The sequence below is a fragment of the Argiope bruennichi genome, chromosome 2 (assembly GCF_947563725.1).
Source record: "Argiope bruennichi chromosome 2, qqArgBrue1.1, whole genome shotgun sequence".
Taxonomy (NCBI): Eukaryota; Metazoa; Arthropoda; class Arachnida; order Araneae; family Araneidae; genus Argiope; species Argiope bruennichi.
In genome coordinates, this window is record NC_079152.1 from 112,424,989 (window position 1) to 112,444,885 (window position 19,897).

The 19,897-nt window shown below is 27.9% G+C and overlaps 1 protein-coding gene across 4 annotated transcripts in view; it reads right to left on the reverse strand.

Annotated features, from left to right (window-relative positions):
- LOC129954326 (uncharacterized) overlaps positions 1-19,824 on the reverse strand; it is a 41,529-nt gene extending 21,705 nt beyond the window's left edge. For all 4 annotated transcript variants that reach the window (XM_056068135.1, XM_056068134.1, XM_056068136.1 and 1 more), the window contains exons 1-9: positions 19,691-19,824; positions 16,046-16,135; positions 10,480-10,545; positions 10,199-10,352; positions 9,423-9,568; positions 8,659-8,757; positions 7,797-7,955; positions 6,116-6,236; positions 5,960-6,002 (exon numbers count right to left, since the gene is read on the reverse strand). In XM_056068135.1, coding sequence (XP_055924110.1) covers positions 5,960-6,002; positions 6,116-6,236; positions 7,797-7,955; positions 8,659-8,757; positions 9,423-9,568; positions 10,199-10,352; positions 10,480-10,545; positions 16,046-16,083 — 826 coding nt within the window. In that variant the 5' untranslated portion in view covers positions 16,084-16,135; positions 19,691-19,824. The remainder of the gene's footprint in view (positions 1-5,959; positions 6,003-6,115; positions 6,237-7,796; positions 7,956-8,658; positions 8,758-9,422; positions 9,569-10,198; positions 10,353-10,479; positions 10,546-16,045; positions 16,136-19,690) is intronic.
- Between the last annotated feature and the right edge of the window lie 73 nt (positions 19,825-19,897).

Below are 19,897 nucleotides of genomic sequence, written 5' to 3' on the forward strand. Positions count from 1 at the left end.
GAGACGACAATTTAAACAGCCATGGTCCTTGGCCTCCTCAAGTTTCCGAGACTGATGACGATTCAGGATTTCTAAATTCACATGGTGGGACGCACTTTTTAGCGTTTTCGCCAAATTTAAAGTACCAACAGAATTTATGATGGGCTGAACTAGATCTGGGTCAATTGTTTCGCACTCTGAAGTTTCTGTATTTGCTGCGTGATCGTTGACGATACGCAAATTCTTCGATTTTTTTCGTGAGTGAAGCAATGCTGGTTTCTAACGTTTCAATTTTTTTTTTTTTTTTTGCTTTCAGTGGATGAGGAATTGGTAGTATTGGATTTTGCAATGGAAAATGCTTCTGAAGGACTGTAGACGCTAATTATTCTATCTAACATTTCCGCGATATTGTCCAATGGATATTTACTAATAGACAATATGGCTTGTACTTGCCGGGACAGACGCTGAAGCCAAAATGATTTTATTACTCCATCCGAGATTGAATTGCCAGCTAAACCTTTCATATGCTGCCATAAATCAGGTGGGCGTTTGTCGCCAAGATCGATCTCAGTGAGTAGTTTTTTTAATCGAGATTCTTCTGTGTCGGTTAATCGGGTAAATAGAGCATTTTTTTTAAGTGACGTATTTATTCTCGCTTGGCGGATGGGATAAAACATCTACAACGAAATCCAACACATTTTCGCCGAGCGCTGCTACAGCGGTGTTGAATGTAGTTACATCTTGAATAATGCCACTGTTGGAAAATTGTGCTTCAAGTTGTATAAACCATAGTTTTGATTTATTTTTCCAAAGCACTGGCGGTTTAACAGCGATTCTGCTCAGCTCCGAGTTCGTGTTATTTTTAGTCATAATGAAAATAGGGCGCGATAACGTTCTAAATACACTTAACGCACCTTGTTATTTACCGCATGTGATAAAAATAGCTTCACAACGTTCGGAATTGAAGTCCAAGGTCACCAGACGCAGGATACTGATGTTATGCAATGCGTATGAGAGAATTAAGAAGTTAAATTATTTGGCATAACATCGACCCTTAACATAACACAACTTTATTAATGGAAAACTGCCGCATTATTTTTAAAATGCAAATTACAGTTGCCAACTCGGAAAAACATACATGTAAAGATATTTAAATAGATCACACGAAAACGTGCAGGAATACAGGAAGACAGCGATAGTAATCTGTTATAATCGCAACAAGTTAGTCTTGATTTTCCGCTGATGCACGTAGTGCAAAATAATACTTTAGTGACTGTTTGTTGTCAGAATTGAGGCACCACGTATCGTCTTAAAGAAAATGCGCCAATCAGCGCTTAGAATTTCCCCAAGACTAATTATCTAAAATATGAAATCATTGACTGTCCTAAAATAATGATAATCAAAGCTTTATAGCTCGGGTGGGTCTGATCGAAGAAGACAGAAACTTTAGATTATTATAATTTGACTGAATATAATTTATAGAACTATATAGAATTCTAAAAAATGTATAAAATTTAGATTTTATAATTAATTTTAAAAGTACATTTATTGATTGAAATAAAATATTATTCCAAGCATTTAAATCTTTTTGAAGATAAAACTGTATTTTATGATGAATCAGAGAAATTCTTATTGAATAATTCTTTGAAATATTGCATGAATTATAAAATAAATATGTTGTGGCACACATAAGTTTACAATGCTGAAGGATTCAATTTTTTGCAGTCATATTTTTAAAAAATATGTTTGGTTTCAGTAAAATAATTTTCGTCGTTATTTAAAGTTTTATCTGTTTTATCTCTTCTATTTTAAATTCAAATTTAAATCTTAAGGTAGACGACAGCAAATGAGAGAGATACATAGTACAATGAACGAAATATCATAAGAATTCTATAACAACAAGTTTTATGTGATTATTAAAATTTGAAGCTTAAAAGTATTTTGCTGAAGAAGCTATTAAGAGACCAAAGTACATAAATATTTAATTAAAAATTTTAGGGAGCTACAGACGAACCCGCTGGTCGCCAAAGGCGGCTAGTAAATTAATAAATTACTAGCATCAATAAAAGATGATGGAAATCAGATTTCAAAATTGTTAAGCATTATATTTAAAAGAAATCTGTACTTCTTTACATCTATTCTTTTAAATTTAAAACATGAATAAAATTCAATCGTTTTGAATTGATTAATTTTATTTTTTCCAGAGTCAGTACAGCTGCTGTACCAGTAAAAATTTAGAATTTCACTCCTGTACATAAACTTTTCAGCTTTGAATCTAAAGGCTGGAATTGCCTCTTCCCTATTTCACAACACTTTATGTTGTTGCAGTGAATGCCAATCAATCTTCAAATGCAAATGTTTATGCAAGTGGATGAATCAGGATACACATCCCATCTAGTTATTTTTCACTCATTTTCTTGACCCTCGCTCCAAATCGATAAGCGTATACGCATTCACCTGAGGTACAGCTTGAAGATCTTATTTTTGTTATAAGTTAATGAAAATAAACTTATTGTGCATTAATCTGGTAGTATAACAGCCTCTCTTATCTGGCCTCATCATCAAAAACACCACAACATGCTGTACCTAACAACTAAAGAAATCTTTTCGTCCTCCCAAAAAGACCGAAAATCAATCTTCTATAGACGGATGAAGCTATTAAAACATTTATTTTGGCAAAATAAGAATTTGCTGACGCTATTTTACACAAATACTATATTCCAAGTGCTCAATTAAGTCTTTGGGTAGATGCTTCAGATGTAGTAATTAGAAGCTCAGTGAAGCAATTGCATTTTTATGAGTGGATTTTAACAAAAGCAAAAGCAACTGATTCATGTTTGATCGTGATTTGTATGCTATTTATGTTGTTGTTACTTATGGCACTTTACAAGCCCACTGACAGATCTGTCAGCGATTTAAGACGAGTGAGCATCTCTTGTCTTTTCAGTAGCGCTAACTAGGGCCAAGAGTACGACTTAGCTACTTCATGCGTCACATTCGCCCAGATCACGGGGAAAGATGCACTATCCCTATGCCAAAACGCCGGCTGTATGCTATTTATACATCTACTAAGAAATGCCATCATATGCTTGAAGATAGAAATTTCTGCATTTATACTGATTAGAAAACTCTTATTTTTGCCTTTAAACAGAAACTGGAAAAATAGTGCTCAGGGCAGCTTGGACATTGAGATTATATATCTTAATTCTCAATTATTCTTATCGATTACACTCAAGTTTCTGCTCTATAAATCCATAATAAGACCTGTCATGATATATTTTTGGGGTAAAATTGGGGGTAATGTAAATTTGGGATGTCACTTTTGCCAGTAACCTTAAGAATCGCAAGTTTTTCAAAAGAAACAGTTGATGAAGATTGCTAACGTTCCCTGGTATATAAGAAGGAAGTTACGACATAATGACTTCCAAATTTAACTTGTTAACCTATCAGAAGAACGTCAATTAAATTCTTTGAATTTAATAACCCAGATTCGCAATTAGTTATTCCAGCTTACGATCCAACTGTTTCCTGCTCTACGAAAAGGCCTAGAGCCTGCAACTGATAACATATATGTTAATTCCCTGTCTATAGAAAGACTGAGGATAAATAGCACAGTTGCCAATCTGGAAGATTAAGGTTATTCAAAATTATTCTTGTTTCAAATTAATTTTCAATTAATTTGCTACAAGTGTGAAATTTCTGAAAATTTTTCAAATTTAAATAATCAAAAATTATATAAATCAATTCTGAATAGAAAGGCACAAGCAACAAAATTCCATTAAAATTCGTCCATAAATAGCTTAAATGTTATTTTATTATTAAATTTGATCAGAAAAAAAAATTCTACGAATAACATCAGAGCTTTATGCTCTCTTCTAAACTATTTCACTTAATTTTAATCTTTCCTTCAAATTTACAAATAATAAGTTGTTACTCCAAATTAAGATGTGAAGGTGTTAGTGACTTCCTTGTCGCACCGCAGAACTCCGAATCATCATAATAAATGTTTTTCAGGTACAAAAAAAAAAAAAAAAAAAAAAGCAAGATTCACAGTGCCTTTTCTTTCCCCTAGAACAGTAATGTTAATCATGGCGGTACCTTAAGCTAAAGAAGCTTAATTTGTTCATCTTATTTCGAGGTCAATTCAGTAAACTGGGATCATGTGGAAATGTGAAGTCTGATGTTATTAGGAAAGGATGTCTTTTTATAGTGAGTGCCATAGTTACTTTCTATTTTCTTTTTAATTTGTGAAGTACTGATGATTTTCGGTTGCAAGTACCATTCCAAAGCTATTTATTGTTTCCAACTATGGAAATTAAGGGGAGGTGGGTATTAGAAGCAGCTACAGTGTTAAGCAGTCCAGGAGGTCCTTGTTATCTCTGATGATTGCAGGTTTTTCACAGTAAATTTCCCTGTACTTAAGGCGGAAGGGGTTGGGGAAGGATTCAGTAAATGGGTTGTTTGCATATATTCTGTGTTTTGAAAAGATTTTAATTTCTATTTTTATGTGTTAACTCAAAATTGGAAAGATTTTATGGCTATTTATAAAAGAAATTTTCCATTGAAGTGCTCTGTTAACAATGAATGATATAAAAGAGCACTGATACATTTCCAATAAATACCAGATGCTCTTCTGAATATTAAGATTATAGTAATGATATAAAGACAAAATACTGCATTATCATTGAGGCCTATTCATATTGCAGTTTTCTCACAAAATGTGTAGCGAGTGAAATCGTTTTATATTCCCAGAGTCTTATTCTGTCATTAAAGAACTCGAAATTTTTTGATGCCGAGTACAAACTCAACATTAAAAGACCCAAAAAAGATTGGGATTTTTTACACCCCCCCCCCTCCTTTATAGAGTGAGTTAAGTTATATAAATACTGAGTTCCTTATATGAATGCCATTCTGAAATTTTCTCTTCAGTTATGAAATTTTACTCTTTATTTAACGTACTGTAAATCAGTTTTTGCATTATCAGAGTAATTTTTGCATTTAAATGCTTATTATTTCTTCATTATGAGTAAAAGAAAATATGAATTCTCTTTAAAAGAAATCAAAACAACTTTACTTGCTTTCGATGAAAATGAAAGTGATCTGTCAAGTGAAGATGATGTTTGGACAAAAAATGATATTTTAGCTGATATCTCATTTATTCTAAACAAAGAATCAGAAGACGAAACAGATGAGGATTAGATGGAAGAGAGAGGGTGAGATGAGGATTCAACAAATAGTGTCTTGAGCTATTTTGATCCTTCTTAGAAAGAATGCGCCGAAAATTGCCTGATTGACATCATGAAGTATGAAAAATTTTATCGTGACCATAAGCATAATTTACCTGTTCGATCTGATGCCAGATATTATTTTAAATTGATTTCCATGAATGATATTGTGAAAAAATTTGTGAAAACACAAATAAATATGCAGAGTTTGTGAAAACTTCAACATTTAATAATTGAGTGCCGACTAGTAAAAAAATAAAGAAAGAAAAAAAAATATATCTACGGACATATGTGGCACATTATCTATTTACAAAAGATTATTTTAATAATATTTTAAAAGTTTAGTAAGAAATAATATGAAAAATAAGGTTATTTTCTATGTAGATATTTGTCCTAACTTTTATTTCAGTGACCTAAAAACGAGTTATTTATTAAAAATTTGTGCATGCTTGACTCGTGCATAAATTTTTGGAAATGTATTAAACTTTCGTTCAAAAACTTGTCTTAATAATATTATAAAAAACTTCAGATAACCTTTTCAGTAATTCTGGATTTCTGAAAATTTTCCAGATTTGTTTACATGCAAATTAAATTTCCTTAGTATTCAAATTCCTTAGTATTAGTTTAAGTTTCCTTTAGTATTCCCTGAAGTAACAGTTTCTACACATTAAAAGATAAAAATTACAAGTATTGCAAAACATGATATGCATCTAAATTACAAAAAGAACAGATTTATAATCATAATTTAAACTTACCAGGTACATGGGAACTTTTTGTTTTCTGTAGAATTCCAAGCACCTGAACATACAGATGAAAATATTTTAATATAGGTAAATTAATTGAAAGTTATAATAAAAAAGTTACAAAACAATCACTAAAAAAAGTCAAAAGTTTTTCAGCAAATAATTTACCTTAGGCCAAATTTCAAAAGCTATTTTTTCGACGATTTTTTCTTGCACTGTTTCAACAGATTGGATACTTGGTATTTCACTTTTTAAAAAAGGAGGTGGAGAAATTTGCTCATATGCAATTCTAAAAAATCAAGAGAACATTACAAAAATCAATGTAGCAAAAAACACAGATTAATTTCTTTTTATTATTACAATTGGTGTTAACTGTCCATTCAAAATCTTTATATTTAAAATAATGGACAAAACCAACCAGAACTACAGGAACAATTTCTTAAATTTTTATTTCATATAAAAATTTATGATACCTTGATACGTCAACAGGGGGTCTCTTGCTTTCAACATCAATTTTCAAGAAAAATCTAAAAATTCATGGCATGTTTTCTGCAAGGAAAAACTTAACAGAGTTCTCTGGTCACAAAATCTAATATACTGATTTCAACAGTTTTAATTTCTTATGATATCTAGGACTCCAAGATACATCATCAAGGATCATCTCCTCACCTCCATCTCCATTTTTAAAAGAAACTGAAAAGAAAAACTAGACAAAGTCTTCAACCTCCACAACTGAACCAGTTTCATCAATTTTCAATACAAATTAATTTCACTACCTCTTTGCAAGTATATCATTTTTATATAAACCAATCAGAATTCTCTTTCATTATTATGCAATTAAAATTCTAAATAGTACTTTTTTTGGTATGATAAGATTTATTTTATCAAAACTGATTGACATGACTATATTAATACCATTAAATATAATCATAATCACCTTAGAGGGATTAAATGTTATAATAATTAAATTAAATAAAATATGATTATAATAATATAAGCAAAAGTAAACAAATGAATTATTCTAAAATGCACTTGCAATGATAGAATATTTTAAGTAGATAGTAGCTATACTTCAAAGTGTTGAAATTGTCAAAATTAGTGGAAATAATTGACGAAATGCTTTCAGAAGCTGAGGCTGAGAGTTCTATCAAAGTTTTATTGTGTAATACATATCAAAAGTAAGAAGATAACTGTCAATGATATATCTATGGGCTATGAGCATGCATATAAGTCAAATATTTCAAAATCAGTAGAATGACTGTGACTGAAGAACCTTAAAAGGGTTTTTTTTTTTCTCCCCACCATACAGAATGTACAATGAAATACTGTTTTTTCAATTTTACTTGGAAATATAGAATGGCTGATCATTAATGATGTATCTAAGGTCATGAGTCTTTCATATAAAATATAAACGATTGAAATCTGTTCAGTGATTGTAGCTGGAAATTCTACAGTGAGTTTTTACTAAAGAGAATATACATTGAAATAGTTTTTTTTTTATTCCTCTTATTAATGGAGGAAGGAAAAAAGCAAATACATGATGACTTATCTAAAGATCATGAATTTTCAAGTGAAATAGAAATTGGCAAAATCGGACTAGTAGTTGGGACAGGGAGATTGGTTCATTAGACTGATGTTAGCTATTCATGCATAACAATAATTTGAATTGTGATAAGGAAAAAAAATGTCTCAAAAATAAATAAAAAACATTGTTATATAAACCTGATTCTGAAATCACACTGTTATAAATAGCATAAAATTAAAAAATAGCATAATTTTTTAAAATATAAATGCATTTTGCAAAAACATTAATATCTCTAGTATGATCAATAAAGGAAAATTAATTTACCTATTATCTAATGCAAAACATTCTTCTTCATCACCATCAAAGTTTTCTTTAAAGTAATCCTGTTCTTCTTCCAAGTTATCAAAGTCATTGACACAGTGTGCTTTAATCAAGTGCTTTTCACTTGCATGAATAGCCATTTTAACACCTTGAATTTGTAAACTGAAAGTAAAATATGCAATCTTAATTAAGCAAATGTAATACACTTTGTAGTTAAAATTAAATTATCATACAGTTTTAAATTGATTAAAATTAGATAAATAAATAATCACAATTTTATTATTTTACATAATAACTTTGTTTAAAATAAATTTTTATACGGCCTACTTGACAAAAAATAATAAATTCAATCTGGTGTAAATCTAAAAAAATAAATTTTTAAACTTGCCTTTTCTTTTTTTCATTTTCCTTGTCTTAGAAATTTTATGTGTTTAATTTTATATCAGAATATTCATATGTTAATAATAACTATGTTTTACATACATATGGAAGCTTAAGTAAGTGAATTCACCAGGTGTAAAATAGCTTCATAAAAATAATAATAATTTTCAACTGGAAATGATTATGAAAGACAAATAGTTTGATTTCTAATGATCACCATTTGCCAAGCAACACACAATGTTTATTAAATTACATTGAGCAATGTATTTATTAGGAATGTACTTAGGAAAAGTTTTATAAATGTTGCATTACATACACTCAGTCCAATCAGAAATGAAATAAAAATGCAGTGATTTTATGAAATTTAGTCAAAGAATTCATTGTTAATGATATTAAATAGTTATGAATTGATCAGCAAATGTAAAACAGTCATTTGTTTATTCCTTTCAGAAATTCTAAAGAAACATGATTTAATTATACACACCCAGATGTTGAATTTTCATGATAAGATTTTCCATTTTCTTCAACTGAGTATAATTCAGCTTTGTCATCAACAGGTTTAACTATTTGTTCTCCTTTCAATCTGTAATATTCAATTATTACAAGAACATACACAATATCATAAAATATATTGCTTGAATTTCAGTTTAATGATCTTATTGTAATAAAAAATATTTACAAAAACAATTTTTAAAAGGTTATGCATCTTTCGAAACTTAATTCTACAACTAAGAAATTCATATATTATCAGTTTTTTTTCCTTAAAAATTATATATTACAAGACACATAAACTCTGTACTTAAAAACTATAATATATAAAAATATGTTGAAATTCAATAAATGCATCTCCCTAATTAACTAAAGATTACAAAGCTTGATTATTGAAATGGATTCAAAAGAATGAAACAGAATTTATAAAGAATATTAACAATATCTATTTTGTTATTTTTTTTTTAAAAGTTTAATCATTTTTAACAAAATACCCACTTATAATTTTTATGTCCAACATGTATGAAATCAAAATATGAATTAACCAGCACATAATTTATTTGCAAACTCATATGATGCAAAAGAAAATAACCAAATTTATACTCATTTTTTAAAAATTATTCTAAAAAATAACAAATTTGGAAAATGTTGTAATTAAATAATTTATAGTTAACCTCAAATAATCATTATTTGATGCAAACGGTTCAATGGAAAGAAATATTATAGTTGTGTTAAATACTATAATTTGAATAAACATACCTAAAATAAGAAAATTTCTTTGCCCATTCACAACATTCTTGAAAAACTGTTTTGCTGATTAAATTTGACTGTTTTTGTTCATACAGTGCATCCTCTATTGCGTCTAAAGATAATTTTACTTTAATGCTTGAATTCATGTCAAAATCCTACAAATTAAAAATAATGTAAAATAAATTTCAATTGTACATTAAGTAAATGAAATATAAAATATGTCAATAATTCAGCAAACACACAGCAAAAAGTCAAAAAAAAAAAAAAAAAGAAAGAAAGAAAGAAATCAAAAATTTAAATGATTTAAAAGTCTAACAAATTTAATTAACTTCTTTTCTTAATAGTGGCACAGAATGTGAAACTATAATTTTTTCTTTAGTTATACAGGTGGAACAAAAATTTTATCTCTAGATGATAATAATTTTACTCTCGCCAGCAAGAATAATCTTTTTTTTTTTTTTTTTTTTTTTTTTTTACTCTTTGAACTAATTTACTCACTAATTTTGGTCAATTATTATATTGTCTATGCCAAACATGATGAATGGCTGTATAGATAATTACAAAAGATAAGAATAAATAACATCACAGTCAATCCCAGAAACAATCATTTTTAACTTTGCATAAATTTAAAACAGTATATCATAAGGAATGAGATTTCTTTGTTTATTGTGTATGTTAATTATAAATAATATACCAGAATTATGCAAAACATAAAACTAAATAAAAATGAAAATACACATAAAAGAATAGTTAATTATTTATAATATAATAATGAGGAAACGTACATCATTGTGCCAAGAGCAAGAGCTATTACTTCGTTCTGTTAAGTCCGAAAAACTCTCACAAAAACCTCTAAAAAAGTCATTTTCTGAAAATAGCTCATTTTTTTCTCTGGACCACAAAACTTCAGATCTGGAGTCCAAAAATGATTCTTCATTACTAGGGAAGAAAAGGGAGAATGTAAGAAACAGAAATAAAATTCTGAAAAAATTATTCATATATTTGGATCAAAATTATATTAAAACAGTAATACATAAACAATTGAATAATTGGATATTGATCTCACCTTGAACTAGAGTTCCATTGTGTTCTTTCTTTATTAACATGTTCATTCAAAAATTCCAAATTGAAACTAATAGGGAAAAAAAAAGTGGTATAAATATTATGTACAAAAAAAAAATGGAAATTTTGATTTCGTTGATGATAATATAGATCAATTTATAACACCAATCTTTCACAGTTGGATAAGGAATGGAAAGGGATAAGTAGGAAAAAGGGACTTCCCTTCACACAAATAGATAAGGGTTACGGTACATAAAGCATGCTCCAGACTTCAAAGGTTAAAAGTAAATTTTAAAAAAATACAATTTTGAGAATGGGATCAGGGAATAAAATTTTATTATAGACACACAGTTATTCTTGAAACTTCATGTATTCAATTCTGGATAGCAAATATAATATCCAGAAAATAAAGATAATAAAATATAAATGCTTGGTCCAGAAGAAATTGAATTTGTTTAACTTCAGATTAATTAATACAAGTGCAAGTAGAATCTGTCTAGGATAAAGATATAAACCAAATTATTAAAGAGGAAATTTTTCATGAAACTAACATTTCAGTGGTTAGAGTTAAAGATGAACTTTCATTTTTAAAGGTTATAAAATATATCAGAAGTTCATTCGCATTGTTACAGTTTGAACAAGTTAGTATAGTTAGTTAATTTTACAACACTGATAACAACTTATTTTTGAACAAGTTAGTTAATTTTATATTTAGACAAGGTTTTGCTTTTTAAGTTTATCTTTATCTTTCATGGAAAAATACAATTTTAACACACGCACACACACAATTTTTTTTTTTAAAAACTAAATACTGATGTGTCTATACATGATTAGCATATGCATATCAGAGATAGAATAGTGGTTAGGGCTTCAGACTCCCATGTATTTTTCTCATGTTCGATCCTACATTTGCAGTTCAATTAGATTTTGCTTATAACTTTAAGAGAGCAATAGGATAGGATTTTAATCACAATTTTACAAACACACACATACAAAAAAAAAAATGTTGAATGAAGTTTACTTTCCTAAGTACTAATTTCAATGTCCCATATGATGACAGTAAATATTTCAATGAGTATTACTCCTACCATTTCATAAATTCATTGAGTTCCAAAAAGAAAATGACTTGAATTTCATATATATATATATATATATATATATATATATATATATATATATATATATATATATATATATATATATATACAACCATGCTTCATATACTGAAGCTGAATACAATATTCATAATTTTATTAAATTAAATATACTATTCTAATTTCTTACTATTTTCATCTCGTGAATAATATTTTTGACCCATTAAAAATTTAATATTTTTATTTCATATTGAACATAAAAAATATAAAAAAATTCTATTTTTATTCATTGTTTTTGAAAATTGTGATATTTAATGCTAAATTATTCCCTTAAATTTAATTTTTTAAAAATAAGATATTAAGCCTATTATATTCTTTTATAAAAGAGCATCTTAAACATAGTTAGGAAAATATAACATAATTAAATTCTTTAAGAAAAATTAGAAATACATTTAATTTTTATATAAATTCTAAATTTTGACCCTCTGATTACATTCTTCTAGAAAAAAGTCATATCTGTAGTTGAAATTTAATATCAAAAGATTGAATAAATAATTTGGTTCAGTATATATAAAACAAGAGTAATTAAAATATAAAGTAACACAATAATTTGATAAAAACCATTTTAATAGTTTCCTTTTGAGGGAATGTACATGTTTTTTGTATGACTGGAAACTTTGCAATTTTAAATCTTATTAAACAAAAATGGATATTTCAACGATTGCCATTGTAACTTGGTCTTTTAATAGTTTCTTCTGCAAAATAATTTTTAAAGCCAAATTCTGAAAGTAATGTATCTCATACTATTATAGAAACCTATGCCTTTCTTTTCATTGTACTATGTATATTTATATAATACAATCAAAATACTATCATGGTTTTTATCCGTTTCTGTAACATGTGAACTTTAAATTTAAGTGATTAAACTTCAATTAATGAAAAAAAGACTTTTTTGTGAAACCAAACATGTTTTTTAAAACTATGAGTACAAAAAAAGTTTTCATCTTCTGAGACAAAACCAAACCAAGTTATGAAGTTCTGAATATCACTACTTTAGGACAATCAAACAATTTCATAATTTTATGCAAACAAACTTTAGGGAAATTCCAGGTACCGATTGGCATATCTTTTTAGAGATGATCAATGGAATACTGAAAAACTGCACTTTTTAATATGATAGTAATATTAAAATTTTCTTAACTCACACTGACTTAGTCGCAAAAGATTGGAACTTTTTGTTTTTAATTAAAATGTTTGTGTCTCAAGGATATCTTACTAATTATAGGACTGAGGATCTATATAAAAATATATAATTCATAATTTATCAAAGTATTTATTGACTGAAATTGCATAAAATATCATTTTATGCTATTTTTTCTATTAAGTGTATATGACTAATACTAACTGTTAACAAATTAATAAGTATTTGAGACCCAATCAGAGTAGACCTTTTGTATATATATATCAACCATTTTTGCCTGAAAATACATAGAGTTATTGATTCAATAACATAGATATTTTGAAACTTAACACAAATGTTTTCTGTAAACTTATCTTTTCAAAAAGTAATCATGTTTCATGTTTATTTCATTTCTTACAGACAGGTGTTGAAGAAAATTATGCTTTTCTAGACTTGGTTTGCAGTAAGAGTTCAATAATCTGTTAATAGACAATCGTGAAATGTTGATAAAAAATAATTTTACCATATACATGTAATGTGTTCATAGAGGTTAAATTTTCACTTTCCGTAAAATAAATTGTTGGAAAATGCACCTAAAATATTTTTTTAATTGATTAAAATAGAAATTTTATATTCATATATTAAAAAATTGGTATCATTGAAAAGATAATATTTTAATTTTAAAAAGAGGTAAAAATCCTTTTTGTACTGTAATTATTTTTAATATTATTGTGACAAAATATAAAAATTTTGCTTAATTTTTAATTGATTAAAACTTTTTAAAAATCACACTGATGTAAATATGCACACCATCAAAGTATACAGGATGATTTCAAATTTATGGTACATACTTGGAGGGGAAATAGAAAATAAGGCTTTGAATAATATTCATAGAGGAAACCCAGGAAGAAATCCATTTCTTTAATCATAAGTATAAAACATCTCAATTCAACTGAAGCCAGGTGTTTAGTTTCTAACTCCTATACTAATGAATATATTTTAATGATATTTCCAACAGTGGTACATTTGTTTTAAACAATCATTTATTGAACTGCTGCAAGATGTTCTGATCTCCATTTGTAAATGAAGGTGGTTCAATATGATGGGGCACCAGCCTACTTCAGCAATGATGTTCACAATTACCTAAATACCACTTTTTGGGCATGATGGAATGAATATTGTGGATCATTCCCTTGTCCTCCCCAATTTGCCAAATTACTCATCATCAATTATTTTGGATATCTGATGAGACTTCAGTTGAGTCAGCTGCGGATCACGTTGCTCGAATAAAGGTAACTGCATGAGAATATGAAATGTGTGGGATCTTTGACTGTGTATGCCAATCATTCCACCAATCCCATCAAACAGGTATCACTGTTAGTTGACAGAATTCTGAACAGTTCTTGAAAACATTGTACTATGCTTTATCTTTCTTTCCATCTCTTATTTGAATTAGTTGCACTCATACATTCCTATACAATAAATTATTGTTTCAAATAACCACTGTAGAAAAATTCACTAAAATATCTCCAAAACTATAAATTAGGAAAAAGAAAACATCTTGTTTCAGTTGAATTGAAACACCCTGTAATTATGACTAAAGAAATGGATTGCGACTAGGGTTTCCTAAGTGAATATTATTTGTATCCTTGTCCTTACCTCTCCTTGAAATCTGGGCCACACACACACATGCATGTACGCACTTGTATTTGTATTTATGTTGAATAGAAAAACAAAATTTTTAAAAAATTCAGAATGATATAAAATTGGTATTTTGGGTTTGTTGGATTTTATTGACACAAGAGCCATGGTGTTGACTATGCTGTACCAAACTGAATTTTTTTAGGATTAAAATATAAAATTTCAGCTATAAAAAGCAATGCAAAAACCTTTGAAAAAGATGAAGAATACTTAAATATGGTGATAAAACCTTATTGATTTCAAAAAACAAAAAGATGAGCATGTGGTATTTTATCAAGTAAAAGAGATAACGTGAAGTTGCTAAAATGATATAAACATTGAGTACTAAAATTTGGACATTCACTAAGAATATGGTAAACAGATATGGTGCAATTACACTGTGAGCACATTGGTGCCTCTTCTCCAAAAAGTAGATGGCAATGGGTGAATCTAGTGTGACCTATGTGCAAATGGGTTAAGATAGGTCTGCTTTTCTATTAGGAAGACATGGCCAAGGTTCAACATAAAATTGGTATCAATCTTCAATTTAAAAACACTTATATGGAACTACAATTCAATACACTTATATATATATATGAATTCATGCTTCAAAATATTTATAAAATGTTAAGATAAAAAAAGTTTGTAAAACATTCAATTCTTCAAGAAAAGAATACAGAATTTTTTAAAAGATATATATATATATATATATATATATATATATATATATATATATATATATATATATATATATATATATATATATATATATATATATATATATATATATAATATTGTTAGGAATCTGTAATGTTGCTTTCAAGCACAGATAATTCCATCACAGATTAGACAGTTTTAAGGGCAGCTCTATTGAGATGCTGATTGGATGTCAAATCAATGATCCCGGGCTTGGTGACAAAATGGATGATACTAGAATCTTCAAGAATTTTGATGATAGGACCCATAGGAGTTGTGTGATGTTTGATTATTCAAGAACCTTTTCTGTCCTGCTCCAGAAACTATAAAAGACTAGCAGTCCAAGCCAAAGTGAGTAATATAGAGTCACATAGCATGTTAATGGTGAATTAGTTGAATCAGTCCAGCGAAGCATGTGCTGAGTGGAACTCAAGTTGATAGTGGATTGAGAATTGACACCGTGTGCCAAGTTTTAAAGACAAGTTTGAAGCAGTATCATTTGTGGAGCATCCAATTGTATAGTAGCGAGTAAACATTTGGGTACAGCTAAAGTAAAGAGACTGTGGAGGAAAGCAGGCATTTGGAGAGACCATACAGAATAGCTATGTTGATTCCTTCCTCCTGCTGGGTTCTGTCTGGATACTTTGTGCACTACAGTTGTTGTTTACTACAGATTACTACTTATGGGCTGCTGTTTGTTCCAAATGTATTGCTGTATATTTCCGTGTTACTAAATGCCGTTATTTGTTCTTTAGACCAGTAGACTGTGCATTACACTATCTACAGGCAAACCCATAATCAATTTTTAATGAAATTTGGAATTTCCCTGACAATATATAGTTTTTTAAAGATCAGCATATTAATTTTTTACATACAGCTAAAATTTTTAACTTAAGAATGCAGTCAAAAATTTTACTTACACATCAACGCTTCTTTTATCAACAAGCTTTTTAGACATATTTGTTTTCCATTTGATCTAAAAATTCTTCATGAATAAAAATAGCCATGACCTGTAAATAAAGCAACAACTTTATTTTAGTAAAGTTACATCAAATATTAAGCAGATGATAACAACTATGAACAGAAAATTAGGAATATTTTATTTCACTATGTTTAAAATTGATTGATGTGTTATAAAAATAATTTCATACTTAAATCTAGAATATTTCAGATATTATTTACACATACATAGTCATATATCATTTACTACACCTACATATTGTTTGATAGGAATACTTACTGGACTTCTCATTTTTATTTATTTTTCAATAAACAGAAATTAAATTGAGAATTAAATAAATCATGAAATATATATAATAAATATAATATTCTACGGTTTTTATGAACATATTTCAATCAGCTAACACACAGCTAACTTTTACAACATTTCGGCCTTTGTACTAAAGTCTAAATTATAGGAAAAATCACAGATCTACAATTAGTAGATGCAAATGAATGAACAGAAGGCTACTAAAATAGTGCAAGTTGAATATAAACAACAATAAAATGTTTCAAATTCTTTTCTCAAGGAATTTTGAAGGGCATAACCAGCATAGAATATTCAAATAAAACACAAGTGATATTTTTGATTAGGAAGAAATTTTCAGCATAATGCATGCTATTCACCTTAGTAATGCTGAGCATCATTACCCACACATGCTGATGAATATGTAAACTGAAAGAAAACTCATTGACTAAATTTACGAAAAGTCTCTCATTTATGAAGACACTGGTTAAAAATTGATTAGTTACCATTTGGGAAGTAGGTATTTACTAAAAAAGAATTTTTTAATTTCCTTCCTAAATAACAATAATCAACTTCTAGAATTTCCTTTCTCAAATCCTATTATCTAATAATAATCATCATAAATATTAGTTAGCTTCTGTAAGGAATGCAATTTTGATATAACAGATGTTGAATTAGGTAAGAGATTTGGATGACCTTAGAGTTCTGTCAATAAATCAAGAAATTTTGAAAGTTTTCCTAAAGCCAAATTGTGAGGGTCGATTTACATATAGATTCCCTAATCTGGCAGAAAATGCAAATAAATTTTGTTAGCTGGGTGCTAGTAATAAATCATTCAATATCTCCAAATATAACATTTATTATTTCTATAGGTTACATGTCTTACAAAATTATTTTTAAATGAAATGAGCTTTTGCGAGTGTGTATGAAAATAAGTTGTTTTACTTCTGAAATTATTTATTATTGATGGCTTGTTACATCAGAAGAAGAATTCATGAAGAAATGCCAAGTAGCCTTGCTTCTGTCACAATTTCCTACATATACATGATCACACTCAATTTGAAATTTGTCATTTAAAAATTTCTCTCCCTGCTCTTTTCTAACAAAGACAAAATGGCACAAAAATAAGACTAATACATATTATACATAAAATAGCAAATGAGTGGAGGAAAATGTGCTAGCTTCAAACAGACTTACTAAAGGTAATATTATCATTGTAGACATTTGGCTATTTACTTTATAGCAATGCGATATGAAAATATTCTACCCCTTCTATTTGCTTGGCAATGCTTTTGCTCTTATGATGATATGTATGAAAATCACAAGAGTTGTTCAAAATTGTTACTTTGACTTATATCCAAATTTTATATTTTCGGTAAATTTTTGAAAAAGTGTTTTATCGGCTAATACATGACTCAGCTTATATTTAGAAATATATGGCATATTATGGAATCATAGACAGTGAACAATGGGAAGTTGTCTTTATCATGAGAATCCCTCTGATTTGACTAATATTTCTAATTCAAGTTGCTGTAGTTTCTGGTAAGAAAAATTCAATATCAAAATTTAAATAGGACCTCTGAAACAAGAAGGCATAAAATTTGCATTCAATCAGTTTAATTCCTACAGTTAATAGCCTTTAAAAACTAGTTATATTCAATGCATTTTCTTTCCTTTCTATTTAATAAAATGCTTTTTAATTTCTCACATACAAATGATAGACACTGTAATCATAAAAAAAAAAAAAAAATTCAAACTAGAGATTTTGATGAATTCCTATATTTCAGACCTCCCTGAGCTCAAAAAATATATTTTTAGGATTCCATCTTTCTGTCAATGAACATGGGCACTCAAAAACGTTTTGAGATTGTTAGAATTGTCAATGCAGATTCAGCAGAAATTTTACACAAGTAATAATACTAAATAACATAATATCATATATATAATAATAAATCACTACTGCAAACTCAAAATGTTGTCAAGTCTATATGACATATCTATTTATTAACCCTTATGTTCATTTTGTATAGTATACCATACATACAACTTTATAAAAATATACTACTACTATAAAATAATTTTTAACTTAGTTTTATTAAACACATGACATTTCTAGACATTTATTTATAATTCAAAAATAAAAATAGTAGTTTATCTGTCATAATTTTAAATCAGTTGTGAAAAATAACTGTCAAAAAGCAATCTCGCCATGATAAGGGTTAACTGCATAAGATATCTGAACTTTCATGAACTTTAATGCTTGAGTGCATTTTTAAATCTATATTGTCATTTCCTCAATATTTATTTTTTTATTCATTTAATTATTTCAAAAATGAGCAAACAAGGAATTTTTTTTAATTATCTAATGCCACTACGCTTTCAATTACCAAACAATCTGTACTGCCATATTCCAAGAAACATTATACATGATTACATTCGAATTGTGAACAATCAGAATAAACAATGAATTAACAAAGAGGGCTTTGAATAAGACGGTTTTGGGATTGGAAATTTGATCTGATCCTTTGAATGGATCAGATCAATACTAATAACAATTTTTACTAATAACAATTTTTGATAAATATTCTTTGTATTTCTAAATAAGAGCTTTTCTATCTTTAAAACATGTCTAAAAATGAAAATATGTCTATAAAATTGAGAAATAATTATGCAATCATTATGTTTTTTTTCTCTTCCCATCTCCTAGATTGATATGACAAATTTTTCTTTAAAAAAATATTTTATTAATTTCTTTAAATATTAAAATGAGATTTCATATGATGATTTTATAAGCAATTCTACTTAAAATCTCTTTTTTAATAACAGACATTTTTCAATCAATTCTTAAGGAATGTTACAAGAATCCCTATCTAAACAGCTGAAGTTTTCATTCTCAAGCAAACAAACAAACAAAAAAACACATAAAAAACAGTAAAAATTCCATTTTTTCAAAATTTTACAAATTTGTATATTTGAAAATGATTGAGTATGTAATAAATATTTTTAAAATATATGAATTCACTCCTCAGGAATATGCACACTAAAATTGAAAGATATGCGTTGAGTAGAGCAATAAGTGAACGAAAGATTCCAAATGTCAGCTGAAACTGACCAAGAAAACTACTGTATCAGATTATTACTAATAAAAGTGTACGAATAGTTAAGAGGTTTTAGACAAGCAGAATTGCTTATCATCCTAATAATAATTAAAGCATTAGTTGTCACATTTGTTTACATTATTCCCTACATTCGGCATAAATTTTTTTGTAAATAAGTAATGTTTTAATATCCACGATATATTTTAAAATAAAGTACTTACTAATCGCTACATCTTTATAATCGAACAGATTGCTAACACATTTTACAGACCATTCAATGGATTTATAAACAAACAATAATAGCAGACGCTTCAGAATTCAAAACAATGTGAAAAGGATTGATTGGCTAGAGCTGTAACATTTGAATTTTCTGACTTCCTTTAATCTAAAAAAATTTCAACAAAATGGTGTATCAAATAATAATATTT